Below are 16,117 nucleotides of genomic sequence, written 5' to 3'. Positions count from 1 at the left end.
TGCACGGTCTGTGTTTCCCAGCTGGATTGTCTTGCTCTCCATATGATATCTGCTGTGCAGTTTCTCTTCATGTTGCTACTAGTAGCCTGTGTTGTTTCTCGCTATGAATCATCCTCTAGAATAAAGATCTCAGCGTTGCTGTTCTGTTGATGCTGGCTTGTAGATCATGTGGAATATTCTTTTAACATTAAGTAATTCTTTTTCCTGAAAATAATAATTCACCGGGGTCAGACTTTAAGCTGCCTGTTTGCTATATACAATTAGGTAAATAGCACAAAGCACTACATAGTGGGCTGAATTCTCAATTACACATAGGCCACTTTGCATGGCTCAGGCAGCGGAAAGGGACCTTCAAGAGGGTGTAAATTACATTTACACTCACTTTAATGCCCTTTTGATGTAAATGAGAAGCAGGGCCACTGTGTTCTAGGCAACAACTCTGCATTGGCAATGGGGGATTAGATGACACCTAATAGAATTGACCCCTCTTACATTTTTATGGAGGTGGTTCTGACTCTCAAAGATTAGATCTAGATCTGAACTTTCCTAAATGTTGGGGCTTTGTTAGGAGCCAGGGCTTTGGTTCAGACTCGTGTCTAATTTCTGTCATGCGACTGAAGACACTTAATTGACTTTCTTACTGTCCTCCTGGTCACCCAGCTGTCCCACATAGATGTGAACGACCTGGTGGAAGGAGATGACCGGGCATTTGAGATCTGGCATGAGCGAGAAGACTCTGTCCGCAAGTACCTACTTCAAGCTCGTACGGTCATCATCAAGAACTCCTGGGTGAAGGAAATCTGTGGTATACAGCAACGTATCAGCCTGCCTGTGTGGAGTGAGTATAGTCAGGAAGATCGATTGAACCTCTGCTAAAACTAATTGATGCCTCTCCAGTTCAGAAGTGCAAGTGATGAATGGCTTTGTTGCTAAGATTAGCTCTGCAAGGAGGGGAGAGCCATCACGGCCAGCGTTATACCTCTGACGCTTAACTAAGGGCTGGCCTAATTATGTCAGGGTCTACACTACAGCCTTCCTCCCACCGATGTAAGTGCCATACTACACCAACATCATAACTCTACCTCCATGAGAGGTGTAAGTCTTAGTTGGTGTAGTTAGGGTGACACAGGGTCTGTGTAGACACTGTCCCTTACATTGACTGTTGACTGTTGCGTCAGTTTCACAGCAGGACCTGTGAAATTCACAAGAAAACCGGGCAATTAGGGCCCTGCTGCCCCCAGATCCCTTAGAGAACTGGGCAGAGGGACCCCACTCCCGGCTGGGAGCCAGGGGGAGAATGGATCCCTCTCCCAGCTGGGAGCCAGGGTGAGAAGCCTGGGCAGCTGGACCCAGCTTGGAGCCGGGGCAAGAAGCTCAGGTGACTTCTCCCCACCCCAGCTTCTAGCTAGGAGTCAGGCAGCCTTGTTAATGTCAGGGCTCCCTGAGCTGTAAAATTGACATGGCTGTCCTGCTCCTGTCTGGGAGCAGGGGGAGAGGGGAGTGGGAGAAGCCAGGGCCTCTGGACCCTTCTCCCCAGGGGTAAGAAGCCCAGGGAAGCTTCCCCCAGCTCTCCACTGGGAACAGGGAGTGGAGGTGGGGGGACAGCCCTCCAGGAGCCTGTGGGGGCCTGCCAGGTTCCCGGCAGGCTGCTGCCAGCAGAGCTGAGAGACCAGGCTCTGAGCTCCCGCCACTGCCCCTCTTAGGTCGGTGGACGGTCTCCTGATGAGGATGCACATCATTGACCCAAGGAGGGTAGTTTGAACATAATAATTCACAGAGGTCAGACTTTAAGCTGCCTGTTTGCTATGTACCATTAGGTAGACAACACAAAGCACTACACGGTGGGCCTAATTCTCATTTACACAGAGGGCACTTTGCACTGCTCAGCCTAATTAGTCTGAAATCACCAAGATAAAATTCAAAAAAGAAAAGTTCAAAGTCCTGCACTTAAGAATGAAAAAAATCAAATGTCCAGCTACAAATGGGGAATGATAAAATGGGGAATAATTGACTCGGCAGCAGTACTGCTGAAAAGGATCTGGGCATGATAGTGTATCATAAACTCAATATAAATCAACGTGATGCAGTTGTGAAAAACGCTAATGTCATTGTGGGGTGTCTTAACAGGAGTGTCATCTGTCAGACACGGGAGGTAACTGTCCTGCTCTACTCTGCAGTGGTGAGGCCCCAGCTGGAGAACTGTGTCCATGCTTTAGGAAGCTGAAGGGAGTCCAGAGGAGAACAATAAAAACAATAAAAGGTTTAGACAACCTGGCCTGTAAGGAAAGGCTAAAGCAAATGGGCTTGTTTAGCCTTGAGAAAAGAAGATTTGAAGGTGTAACCTGATAACAGTCTTCAAATGTGTTAAGGAATGTTATAAAGAGGACAGTGACCAGTTGTTCTGAATGCCCACTGAAAGTAGAACAAGTCGAAGGGGCTTGATCTGCAACAAATAAGATTTATGTTAGATATTAGGAAACTCTTTCTAACTCTAGGGGTAGTTAAGCTCTGGAATAGGCTTCCAAGGGAGTATGTGGAATCTCTGGTTTCACAGTAGCAGCCATGCTAGTCTGTATCCGCAAAAAGAAAAGGAGGACTTGTGGCACCTTTGAGACTAACAAATTTATTTGAGCATAAGCTTTCGTGAGCTATAGCTGCATCCAATGAAGTGGGCTGTAGCTCACGAAAGCTTATGCTCAAATAAATTTGTCAGTCTCTAAGGTGCCACAAGTACAACTTTTCTTTTTGTGGAATCTCTGTCACTTGAGGTTTCTAAGAGGAGGTTAGACACACACATGTCAGGGATGGTCTCTAGGTTTATTTGGTCTTACCTCAGGACAGGGGGTGGGCTAGATGACCTCTCAAGGTCCCTTCCAGCCGTATATTTCTATGATTCTCCAGCACAGTTGAATAGTCCCATAGAAATCAAGAGAACTTTTGTTGCTGGGTGAGGAAATATGGCTGTTAAAACCTCTATAACAAAGACTTTGAATTAGATCCCAAGTACCCAGATTGTATTCAGAAAATATGCATTCACAGGTGCAAAGAGGTAATTGCATGCAATGGGCTTATAGCATATTTAGTAAGCTACTGAGTGTGCACCTACACTTGCATATATTACAGATAAAGCCTAAGAAAATTTGGCTTCTATTTCTACTACATTTGCACAGAAAATAAGGCTGTGTATTTTAACTTTTACTAATAACCTGTTCTTATAAAGTGAGCCTTCCAAATTAATTTTTATATAACTTCTTGATATACATAAAGGTCAAAACTTAAAGTGTTTTGACAGTACTCAGTGCAGAATAAACTAGTGTGGAAAGAAGCAGGAATACATTTTGGGTGCTCAGCATTTTCTGAAAAAGAGGATTCTTTAAGGTGTCTCACACTGGGCAGCCAAAAATGGAAGCTCCCAGAACCACTAGTCAGTTTTGAAAATCTTGGCCGAAGGAACTGCGAAGGCTATAGAGTGAGTCAGAACGAAGGATAAAACTCAGCATTCCTGTCCCCCAGGTCTAAAATCACTAGCCAACACATGGTGATCTCTGTTTATCCACAAACAATTTGCAACACCGTGAAGTCATTAGTACCCGTTGGTTAATAAACTCTCCATTTCAGGTATCCCATGTTGAAACTTTAAGGTTTGCAAAACTCAGCCATCCTGCGTGTCCTTTTCCTTCATTGCATTAGTCATTCTTCAGACAGAACCATTAAAAATGCCTAATAAATCTCTTTTCTTTCAGTTCCTCCGGATTTTGAGGAAGGACTGGCTGACTGTACAGCTGAGCTGGGTGAAACTGTCAAATTGGCTTGCAAAGTGACAGGAGCTCCTAAGCCAGTAGTCGCTTGGTATAAAGGTATAGTCAGCATTGTGCTGTCATGAGATATGTACTCCTAGTTTACGTGGCACTCACACTGCTCCATCCCAAGTTCTTGGTAGCTGATCATTTAACTGAATTGCATGTTTTCCCAGCAACATTATAATTAGTTTTTACTTGCAATGAAAACATCTTTGCTGAAAGTTGACACCCAATACAAAGCCGTTTCACGTGCCTCTCACTGCATTTAAGTCTTTTCCTTTTACAAAAAGAACAGGAATACTTGTGGCACCTTAGAGACTAACAAATTTATTAGAGTATAAGCTTTCGTGGGCTACAGCCCACTTCATCGGATGCATAGCATGGAACATATAATAAGAAGATATATATACACATACAGAGAAGGTGGAAGTTGCCATACAAACTGTAAGAGGCTAATTATTTAAGATGAGCTATTATCAGCAGGAGAAAAAAAACTTTTCTTGCGATAATCAAGGTGGCCCATTTAGACAGTTGACAAGAAGGTGCGAGGATACTTAACATGGGGAAATAGATTCGATATGTGTAATGACCCAGCCACTCCCAGTCTCTATTCAAACCCAAGTTAATGGTATCTAGTTTGCATATTAATTCAAGCTTGGCAGTTTCTCGTTGGAGTCTGTTTTTGAAGCTTTTCTGTTGCAAAATTGCCACCCTTAAGTGTTTTACTGAGTGGCCAAAGAGGTTGAAGTGTTCTCCTACCGGTTTTTGATTCCTGATGTCAGATTTGTGTTCATTTATCCTTTTGCGTAGAGACTGTCTGGTCTGGCCAATGTACCTGGTAGAGGGTCATTGCTGGCACATGATGGCATATATCACATTGGTAGATGTAAAAAGAAAAGGAGTACGTGTGGCACTTTAGAGACTAATGAATGAGCCCCTGATGGCGTGGCTAATGTGATTAAGTCCTATGATGGTGTCACTTGAATAAATATGTGGACAGAGTTGGCATCAGGCTTTGTTGCAAGGATAGGTTCCTGGGTTAGTGTTTTTGTTATGTGGTGTGTGGTTGCTGGAGAGTATTTGCTTCAGGTTGGGGGGCTGTCTGTAAGCAAGGACTGGTCTGTCCCCAAGATCTGTGAAGGATGACCCAACACTCTCACAAATCTTGGGAGACAGGCCAGTCCTTGCCTACAGACAGCCCCCCAACCTGAAGCGAATACTCACCAGCAACCACATACCACACAACAGAACCACTAACCCAGGAACCTGTCCTTGCAACAAAGCCTATTGCCAACTGTGCCCACATATCTATTCAGGGGACACCATCACAGGGCCTAATAATATCAGCCACACTATCAGAGGCTCGTTCACTTGCACATCCACCAATGTGATATATGCCATCATGTGCCAGCAATGCCCCTTTGCCTTGTATATTGGTCAAACTGGACAGTCTCTACATAAAAGAATAAATGGACACAAATCAGATGTCAAGAATTATAACATTCATAAACCAGTCAGAGAACACTTTAATCTCTTTGGTCACGCGATTACAGACATGAAAGTTGCGATATTACAACAGAAAAACTTCAGAAACAAACTCCAAAGAGAGATTGCTGACTTGGAATTAATTTGCAAATTGGATACAATTAACTTAGGCTTGAATAGAGACTGGGTATGGTTGATTCATTATAAAAGGTAACCTATTTCCCCTTGTTTATTCCGTCTTCCCCCGCCCCCCACTGTTCCTCAGACATTCTTATTAAACCCTTGATTTGTGCTGGAAATGGCCCACCTTGATTATCATACACATTGTATGGAGAGTGATCACTTTAGATAAGCTATTACCAACAGGAGAGTGCGGGGTGGGGGAGAGAAAACCTTTTGTAGTGATAAACACCCATTTTTTCATGGTCTGTGTGTATACAAACATCTTCTGTATCTTCCACAGTACGCATCCAATGAAGTGAGCTGTAGCTCACGAAAGCTTATGCTCAAATAAATTGGTTAGTCTCTAAGGTGCCACAAGTACTCCTTTTTAAGATCTGTGAAAGTGAGGGATCATTTTTCAGGATAAGTTGTAAATCTTTGATGATGCGCTGGAGAGGTTTTAGTTGGGGGCTGAAGGTGACGGCTAGTGGCGTTCTGTTATTTTCTTTGTTGGTCCTGTCCTGTAGTAGGTGAATTCAGAGTACTCTTCTGGCTCTGTCAATCTGTTTTTTTCACTTCAGCAGGTGGATATTGTAGTTTTAAGAATGCTTGATAGAGATCTTGTAGATGTTTTTCTCTGTCTGAGGGATTGGAGCAAATGTGGTTGTATCTTAGAGCTTGGCTGTAGACAATGGATCATGTGGTGTGGTCTGGATGGAAGCTGGAGGCATGTAGGTAAGTATAGCGGTCAGTAGGTTTCCGGTATAGGGTGGTGTTATGTGACCATCGCTTATTAGCACAGTAGTGTCCAGGAAATGGACCGCTTGCGTGGATTGATCTAGGCTGAGGTTGATGGTGGGATGGAAATTGTTGAAATCATGGTGGAATTCCTTAAGGGCTTCTTTTCCATGGGTCCAGATGATGAAGATGTCATCAATGTAGCGCAAGTAGAGTAGGGGCGTTAGGGGACGAGAGCTGAGGAAGCGTTGTTCTAAGTCAGCCATAAAAATGTTGGCATACTGTGGAGCCATGCGGGTACCCATAGCAGTGCCACTGACTTGAAGGTATATATTGTCCCCAAATGTGAAATAGTTGTGGGTGAGGACAAAGTCACTAAGGTCAGCCACCAGGTTTGCCGTGACATTATCAGGGATACTGTTCCTGCTAGCTTGTAGGCCATCTTTTACATCCTTTTAGAACACACCATAATCAACAAGATCCTTCACCACACAGGAGAGACTTCAGGAGAGTTTTCGTGTTTACACGAGGACAAAGCATGACAGGTGATGAGCACCTGCAGTGCCCATTGAGATCAGGATTTAGCTCATGGTGGATACAATGTCTCCTCAGCTGTGTTCTCAGGGTGCATTGCAGAGAAGGAAGATGAAGAGCTCATTCTTCAGCCATTCTGACCTTATGCAATGTGTAGCTGTTTTTAGAAAGGCAAATACAGCCTTAAGCCCCCTTATCTCTATGCCTTTCTCTATCCTGGGGATAGCCAAGGTCCAAAGTGGAAGAAAAAGGTACAGTTCCCAAACAGAGGATGTAAACTGATGCTGCGTTTAATGAGGGATTTTTCTTTCTTTTATTTTTAAGATGGCAAACCAGTGGAGATGGATCCCCATCACATTATAATAGAAGATCCTGATGGTTCCTGTACATTGATCCTGGACACTCTGACGGGTATTGACTCAGGACAGTACATGTGTTTTGCCACCAGTCTGGCTGGTAATGCCAGTACACTAGGAAAGATCCTTGTTCAAGGTAAAGTCCTATACAGATACATTGTTTTAAAGTGCTATTCACCACTTCCCTGCTGTGTATTATATTAGGTATGTGCATTAAAACATGCAGGCAGTTCTGCATTACGTTCCTGGCATGTCCTCTTTGAAGCACCCTCTGATAGCTCAGGAATAGCGAATCAGAAAGTCAAATCTCTTTCTTGGTCTGCTACCAATGGGAGGGATGCAGTCAGGCCACAGACCTGTGTTGTATGTTTTGATTGTTGTCGTGTTTATTAAGTTTATTCTTATTTTCTAGTGCCACCGAGGTTTGTGAACAAGGTTAGAAATGCTTATTATGTTGAAGATGAAGATGTTCAGTTTACCTGCACCATTGAAGGAGCACCGTATCCTCAAAGCAGGTCAGTTCTTGGAGTTATTTCTTGACAGAAACCAAATGTTTGGGTGGTTTCCTCAAGAAATTTATTGTAGCAATTGTGTGGGAGGGAAAAACCTTCAAATAATAATTGATATGGGACTCTATCAGATCTAATGTGCTGATGTATATTTTGGGGTTCCTTTAACTATCCTCACCCAGCATGCATTCACTTCACCAACCAAGTGTTCTGGGCAGTCCATCATGACATTCTTTCTAGCAGCGGAAACTCAGTACAGCATCCTCTGAAGCCTGGCAATGCTGCTCTATGCATTGGCTTGAGGCATTTCATGAGAACACCGTAAGACTCTGGTTTTCCACGGGGGATGAGTGTGCTCCCTCCACAGTGATTCACATCCCTGAAAATGCAGAGAGCATGAGTTTTAGCTGGGACCTAAACTTGTATCTCCGGCCTGGGAGTGTTTTGCTCTGCCGACTGGGTTGATGGGCGAGTGACTCGTTGAAATGTCACGTTTTGCCTTAGACTTGCTATTTTCCATGCACAGGTGGTATAAAGATGGTGCCCTGCTGACAGACATCAATAAATACCAGACTTTTAGTGAGCCACGGAGTGGCGTGTTAGTCTTGGTGATCAAAAATGCTTCTAAGGAAGACATGGGACACTATGAATGTGAAGTAAGTTCAAACAGATTTCAACAGCTGCTGTTTGACTCATCATAATGTAAGAATTTCTTCTCTCTGGGGACAGATTTTTGACTGTGTTATTGCATCTGAAGTGTTACACACAGCGTACCAAGAAGCTCAAAATAAAGGAGGGATGGACCCAACTGTTCGGGGATACTCTGATCTGAGATTTTGGTTCATCAATTAATATAACAATGAGGCAGTTTGGAAATCAGAGTCAGAGCTGAGTTTAGATTCCAAATCTACCCCAGGCAACATTCAAATGTTCTGATGTGGAGTTTTGCTTTGGGCCCATCACTAAATTAAAGAGATCCAGACAAACATCCAGACAAGAAAAAGCACTTTTGGGCTTCAGCCAAAAGGGCAACCATTGAAATTCTCTTTTATTTCAAAAGATTAGCAGGAAGTAACTAAGAAAATCAAATCATATATGTCAGGGCAGGCAATTTCAATTACTTCAAAAAAGAAATTGCACTTCATTTTTTGTAGTAAGTCAGTAGTAAATCCTTAGTAGGAAATTAGAAAAGGAGTACTTGTGGCACCTTAGAGACTAACCAATTTATTTGAGCATAAGCTTTCGTGAGCTACAGCTCACTTCATAGGATGCATACTGTGGAAAGTGTAGAAGATCTTTTTATACACACAAAGCATGAAAAAATACCTCCCCCCACCCCTGCTGATAATAGCTTATCTAAAGTGACCACTCTCCTTACAATGTGTATGATAATCAAGGTGGGCCATTTCCAGCACAAATCAAGGGTTTAACAAGAACATCTGAGGAAGGAGGGGGGGTTTGGAAAACAAGGGGAAATAGGTTACCTTGCATAATGACTTAGCCACTCCCAGTCTCTATTCAAGCCTAAGTTAATTGTATCCAATTTGCAAATGAATTCCAAGTCAGCAGTCTCTCGCTGGAGTCTGGATTTGAAGTTTTTCTGTTGTAATATCGCAACTTTCATGTCTGTAATCGCGTGACCAGAGAGATTGAAGTGTTCTCCGACTGGTTTATGAATGTTATAATTCTTGACATCTGATTTGTGTCCATTTATTCTTTTACGTAGAGACTGTCCAGTTTGACCAATGTACATGGCAGAGGGGCATTGCTGGCACATGATGGCATATATCACATTGGTGGATGTGCAGGTGAACGAGCCTCTGATAGTGTGGCTGATGTTATTAGACCCTGTGATGGTGTCCCCTGAATAGATATGTGGGCACAGTTGGCAACGGGCTTTGTTGCAAGGATAGGTTTCTGGGTTAGTGGAAAAGAAGATATGAGGAATTCCACCATGATTTCAACAATTTCCATCCCACCATCAACCTCAGCCTGGTCCAGTCCACACAAGAGATCCACTTCCTGGACACTACAGTGCTAATAAACGATGGTCACATAAACACCACCCTATACCGGAAACCTACTGACCGCTATTCCTACCTACATGCCTCCAGCTTTCACCCTGACCACACCACACGATCCATTGTCTACAGCCAAGCTCTACGATACAACCGCATTTGCTCCAACCCCTCAGGCAGAGACAGACACCTACAAGATCTCTATCAAGCATTCTTACAACTACAATACCCACCTGCGGAAGTGAAGAAACAGATTGACAGAGCCAGAAGAGTTCCCAGAAGTCACCTACTACAGGGCAGGCCTAACAAAGAAAATAACAGAACGCCACTAGCCGTCACCTTCAGCCCCCAACTAAAACTCCTCCAACGCATTATTAAGGATCTACAACCTATAGAATCATAGAATATCAGGGTTGGAAGGGACCTCAGGAGGTCATCTAGTCCAACCCCCTGCTCAAAAGCAAGGCCAATCCCCAATTAAATCATCCCAGCGAGGGCTTTGTCAAGCCTGACCTTAAAAACTTCTAAGGAAGGAGATTCCACCACCTCCCTAGGCAACGCATTCCAGTGTTTCACCACCCTCTTAGTGAAAAAGTTTTTCCTAATATCCAACCTAAACCTCCCCCACTGCAACTTGAGACCATTACTCCTTATCCTGTCCTCTTCTACCACTGAGAATAGTCTAGAACCATCCTCTCTGGACCCACCTCTCAGGTAGTTGAAAGCAGCTATCAAATCCCCCCTCATTCTTCTCTTCTGCAGACTAAACAATCCCAGTTCCCTCAGCCTCTCCTCATAAGTCATGTGTTCCAGACCCCTAATCATTTTTGTTGCCCTTCGCTGGACTCTCTCCAATTTATCCACATCCTTCTTGTAGTGTGGGGCCCAAAACTGGACGCAGTACTCCAGATGAGGCCTCACCAATGTCGAATAGAGGGGGACGATCACGTCCCTCGATCTGCTCGCTATGCCCCTACTTATACATCCCAAAATGCCATTGGCCTTCTTGGCAACAAGGGCAGACTGCTGACTCATATCCAGCTTCTCGTCCACTGTCACCCCTAGGTCCTTTTCCGCAGAACTGCTGCCTAGCCATTTGGTCCCTAGTCTGTATCTGTGCATTGGGTTCTTCCGTCCTAAGTGCAGGACCCTGCACTTATCCTTATTGAACCTCATCAGATTTCTTTTGGCCCAATCCTCCAATTTGTCTAGGTCCCTCTGTATCCTATCCCTGCCCTCCAGCGTATCTACCACTCCTCCCAGTTTAGTATCATCCGCAAATTTGCTGAGAGTGCAATCCACACCATCCTCCAGATCATTTATGAAGATATTGAACAAAACCGGCCCCAGGACCGACCCCTGGGGTACTCCACTTGACACCGGCTGCCAACTAGACATGGAGCCATTGATCACTACCTGTTGAGCCCGACAATCTAGCCAACTTTCTACCCACTTTATAGTGCATTCATCCAGCCCGTACTTCTTTAACTTGCTGACAAGAATACTGTGGGAAACCATGTCAAAAGCTTTGCTAAATTCAAGAAACAATACATCCACTGCTTTCCCTTCATCCACAGAACCAGTAATCTCATCATAGAAGGTGATTAGATTAGTCAGGCACGACCTTCCCTTGGTGAATCAATGCTGACTGTTCCTGATCACTTTCCTCTCATGTAAGTGCTTCAGGATTGATTCTTTGAGGACCTGCTCCATGATTTTTCTGGGGACTGAAGTGAGGCTGACTGGCCTGTAGTTCCCAGGATCCTCCTTCTTCCCTTTTTTAAAGATTGGCACTACATTAGCCTTTTTCCAGTCATCTGGGACTTCCCCCGTTCACCACAAGTTTTCAAAGATAATTATCCTGAAGGATGACCCAACACTCTCACAAATCTTGGGAGACAGGCCCGTCCTTGCCTACAGACAGCCCCCCAACCTGAAGCAAATACTCACCAGCAACCACATACCACACAACAGAACCACTAACCCAGGAACCTGTCCTTGCAACAAAGCCTGTTGCCAACTGTGCCCACATATCTATTCAGGGGACACCATCACAGGGCCTAATAACATCAGCCACACTATCAGAGGCTCGTTCACCTGCACATCCACCAATGTGATATATGCCATCATGTGCCAGTAATGCCCCTCTGCCATGTACATTGGTCAAACTGGACAGTCTCTATGTAAAAGAATAAATGGACACAAATCAGATGTCAAGAATTATAACATTCATAAACCAGTCAGAGAACACTTCAATTTTTCTGATTACAGACATGAAAGTTGCGATATTACAACAGAAAAACTTCAAATCCAGACTCCAGCGAGAGACTGCTGACTTGGAATTCATTTGCAAATTGGATACAATTAACTTAGGCTTGAATAGAGACTGGGAGTGGCTAAGTCATTATGCAAGGTAACCTATTTCCCCTTGTTTTCCATACCCCCCCTCCTTCCTCAGACGTTCTTGTTAAACCCTTGATTTGTGCTGGAAATGGCCCACCGTGATTATCATACACATTGTAAGGAGAGTGGTCACTTTAGATAAGCTATTATCAGCAGGGGTGGGGGGAGGTATTTTTTCATGCTTTGTGTGTATAAAAAGATCTTCTACACTTTCCACAGTATGCATCCGATGAAGTGAGCTGTAGCTCACAAAAGCTTATGCTCAAATAAATTGGTTAGTCTCTAAGGTGCCACAAGTACTCCTTTTCTTTTTGCGAATACAGACTAACACGGCTGTTACTCTGAAACCAGTAGGAAATAAGTAACATAAATTGCACTGAACTGGGATGTGCACACTCAAGGGATCTGCTTCATGAGTATATTTCCCAAGGTCCAGATTCTTCTACTGCGGGATCCAGCTGACTTCTGTTGAAGTTACTTGAATCTTGCCCTTGGATTCAGTTCAGCCATTTATGCAGTCCTGTATTGCACATATGGCCTTGGCTGCAGTAGGGTAAAGTGTGGATTGACTGTATAAAATTATCCTACATTTTACTGAGTATTGCTTGATTCTTGTTAGCTGACGAACAGATTAGGTTCAGCAAGGAGTGGAGCGGATCTTTGCCAGCAGAGTGCAGCATTACTGGCCCAGGAGAAGAGAGGAGACCAAGCCATTACTATAGAAGGTATGACCCTTTGCCAGCTCTGTAAGTATATCATTGAATTACCCTAAAGTCGTCATCTTGAGGGCTGAATATATTTGCCATCTTATCATACAGTCTTATTCATGTTGATTGTCAGCGTACATGTGTCTGTATGTCCATCTATGCGTGTATGCGTATACTGCAGATCATGTATACCCATCACGTACTTAGTTCATTTCCAAGCCGATGAAATCAATGGATTATCTTACCATATAATGTTTATGGAATCCATTAAATGGCAAAGGAGGAGCAGCTTATTTTGCTGCCACTAAGTCTGGTGATTTTGTGATTCTTTCCATTTGATCTAGCAATAGTAGTGTTTCAGTCTAGAGGCAGAATGTGATATGAGCTACACTGAGGAAAGACTGGACTCAATAACTAAAGCACAGCAGAAATACGGTGGTCTCTAAAATGACACAGGAGAATATGTGGAATTGTCAAAGAAATACATCTGATGGATCAGCTGTATTTCCAAGCACGTGTGTGAATAAGTATTAATTTATCTGTTAGCAAAAGATATATTGATATTAAACATCACATGTTCATGGAATCCATTCCTTTTTTATGAGTGTTTTTGGTTTGTTTATTTAACTTAAATTGGTAAGAATCCAGTGGAGAGGTCTTTCTCTTCATTTCTTAAGAGGGCTGTTGTCCTAAGTTATCTTGTTCTTTGAATTATTTCTACCATAAATATGTAAAGAAAACAAACTACACCCTTCTTAAGTGTGCTTAGGCAACACTGAATGTCAGAGGTTTGCAAACAACTAAGGAAGTTATTTTTCTCCTTCCAGTGATTGTGCATAGATACATTCCATTGTAGCTGTATGTGCATTCAGTGCACTCAAGTGGGAGACTTTTGCCAGCAGTACCCTAGAGGGCACATGCCCCCTGCTTCCCTTGTGCTCAGACCTGAGGGCATAAAAGGGGCATGGCTGCTGCCTCCTTCTCAGTTACTTCTGTGGCGAGAGTTGGGAGTTCCCTGTGGCTCCTTAGCTTCAGTTAGCCGATCTCTAGACAGAGATTTCTCTAAATGCATATGGTTCTAATGATAGTTTAGGCTTAAGATAGTTTAGTATGGTTTAGTTTATTAGATAGTTAGTTCTTTCATTTGGGGGCTTAGTATGGAGAAATCCCCAAGATTCAAACAATGTGCCATATGCAGGCATAGAAGCTGGAACTAGGGGAGCTGCTGCTGCACCCCCTGATGGCTTGAAGTGGTTTCCATTATATGCAGGGTTTACAGTTTGGTTCAATGGCTCTCTGCCCCCCCCACTATAAAAATTGTTCCAGCCCCCCTGTATACAAGGCGTAATCCTAGTTACAGATAAGCACTAGAGAGGAGAGAAAGAAACATGGAAGGAAGGCAAGAAACTCACCACCTGGAGTCATCCTCCTGGATCCTACTGTCTCTTGAGGACGACACACTGCTCGAGGCCAGAGAAATGAGCAGCCCCTGAGAATGGGGACCCTGTCTCCCTCGTAGCCACAGTTAGTCAGGAACCTTTTCTCACAAACCCAGCCCCAGCTAACGGGGCATCCCTGCCTGGAATACTCAGTAATAGACTAGCCTGAGCAACAAGTACAGGAAGTTCTGCTCCAGAGCAGGCCGCAGCCTGGGCTCTGTCATGGATGCCTTCCTTCTTCCCTGGTCAAGCCATCTGCTGTATGCATTACCTCCAGTCCTTCTCATTTTGAGGGTGATCAGGAAACTAAAAAAAGACAAGACAACCATAATCTTTGTAGTGCCGGCCTAGCCAAGATAGTACTGGTTCATGTACCTACACCAACTCTCCATTTGGTCACTCATAACTTTACCCCTTGTTGACAATCTCCGGCTCAAAACCAATGTCTTTGCATCCCAACTGGCAATCTCTCCGCCTCTCCGCATGGATGATCTCTTGTTGAGTAATCAGGAGAGATTATGCTCCCAAGATGTCCAAGCGATCTTGGTAAGCAAGAGAATGGATTCCACCTGAGTGACATATGCAGTGAAATGGAAAAGGTTTTTGATCTGGGCAGAATCTCACCATTTATCACCAAATCTTACAGTGGTTAGACACATACTGGACTACCTACTGCATCTAACATTTTCTGATCTCTCAGTTCACTGAGAATCCATCTGGCATCTGTCTCTGCAGTACACCTTGTAGTGGCTGGCTTTTCTATCTTTTTGCATCTCGTGGCTTCCAGATTTCTAAAGGGTCTCGTTAATGTGTATCTTCTCATGTCCAATCTGGGGGTACCTTTGTGGGATCTGAATCTAGTTCTGACCCATTGAATGGGTCCCCCCTCTTTGAACCTCTGGCAACATCATCCCTTTCACTATTATCAGTGAAAGCAGCATTCTTGTTAGCAATTACCTCTTACTAGGTGAGTCTAGTGCTGCTAGCACTCTTAGCTGACCCTCCTCTCACAGTTTTCCACAAACACAAAGTTTCCCTTAGGTTGCGCACTAAGTTTATGCCAAAGGTGGTATCAACCTTCTACTGGGGGAGGTTTAGATTGGATATTAGGAAAAACTTTTTCACTATGAGGGTGGTGAAACACTGGAATGCATTACCTAGGGAGGTGGTAGAATCTCCTTCCTTAGAGGTTTTTAAGGTCAGGCTTGACAAAGCCCTGGCTGGGATGATTTAACTGGGAATTGGTCCTGCTTCGAGCAGGGGGTTGGACTAGATGACCTTCTGGGGTCCCTTCCAACCCTGATATTCTATGATTCTATGATTCTACTTTAATCAGATAATTCATTTCCCAATATTCTCCCCAACACCTCATCCTTTCAAGGCTGAAGAAAAGCTTCATGCCTTAGATGTATGTAGGGTTTTGGCATTTTACATAGACTATGCAAATCTTTCAGATCCTGCCCCAGAATCTTTGTAGCCTATAGTGAAAGAATCAAGGGAGAATCAGATGCAGTTCAGTGTATCTCATAATGGATTTCTGACTGCATCAAGCTTTGCTTTGATCTTGCTAAGGTCTCCCTTTCATGCAGGATAACTGTGCTCCACTGGGGCTCATTCCACTTCATCAGCCTTTTTGAGCAACATTCCTATATGGGACATGCAAAGCAGCAACATGATCATGGGTACATACCTTCCCCAGACACCATGCTATTACACAGGCTTCCTGAGAGGATGTCAGCGTCGGCAACTTGGTGTTGCAGTCTCTTTTCTAGTAATCTGCAGTCCCACCATCTGTAGGAAAACTGCTGGTGAGTCACCTCCTGGGCAATGTATACAAGCACAATCACTTGGGGAGGAAAAAATGGTTCCCTACCTGTACAATAACGGTTGTTCTTCGAGATGTGTTGTGCACACATACAGTCCATGACCTTCACCGCTACTTCAGGAGTTAGATACACGGCGGTGC

At 43.9% G+C, this 16,117-nt stretch overlaps 1 protein-coding gene across 1 annotated transcript in view; it reads left to right on the top strand.

The window, feature by feature from the left end:
- The window catches only part of OBSCN (obscurin, cytoskeletal calmodulin and titin-interacting RhoGEF), a gene marked incomplete at its 5' end in the record, with an annotated part of 294,967 nt that overhangs the window by 208,652 nt on the left and 70,198 nt on the right, over positions 1-16,117 (top strand). Inside the window, 6 exons of the mRNA XM_084618134.1 lie at positions 661-838; positions 3,744-3,857; positions 7,044-7,211; positions 7,488-7,590; positions 8,111-8,240; positions 12,625-12,730. Of these exons, the coding sequence (XP_084474260.1) occupies positions 661-838; positions 3,744-3,857; positions 7,044-7,211; positions 7,488-7,590; positions 8,111-8,240; positions 12,625-12,730 (799 nt within the window). The remainder of the gene's footprint in view (positions 1-660; positions 839-3,743; positions 3,858-7,043; positions 7,212-7,487; positions 7,591-8,110; positions 8,241-12,624; positions 12,731-16,117) is intronic.

This window comes from Lepidochelys olivacea (assembly GCF_965140295.1).
Source record: "Lepidochelys olivacea isolate rLepOli2 genome assembly, chromosome: 2".
Lineage (NCBI taxonomy): Eukaryota > Metazoa > Chordata > Testudines > Cheloniidae > Lepidochelys > Lepidochelys olivacea.
This window is presented reverse-complemented; position numbering and strand designations above follow the sequence as displayed.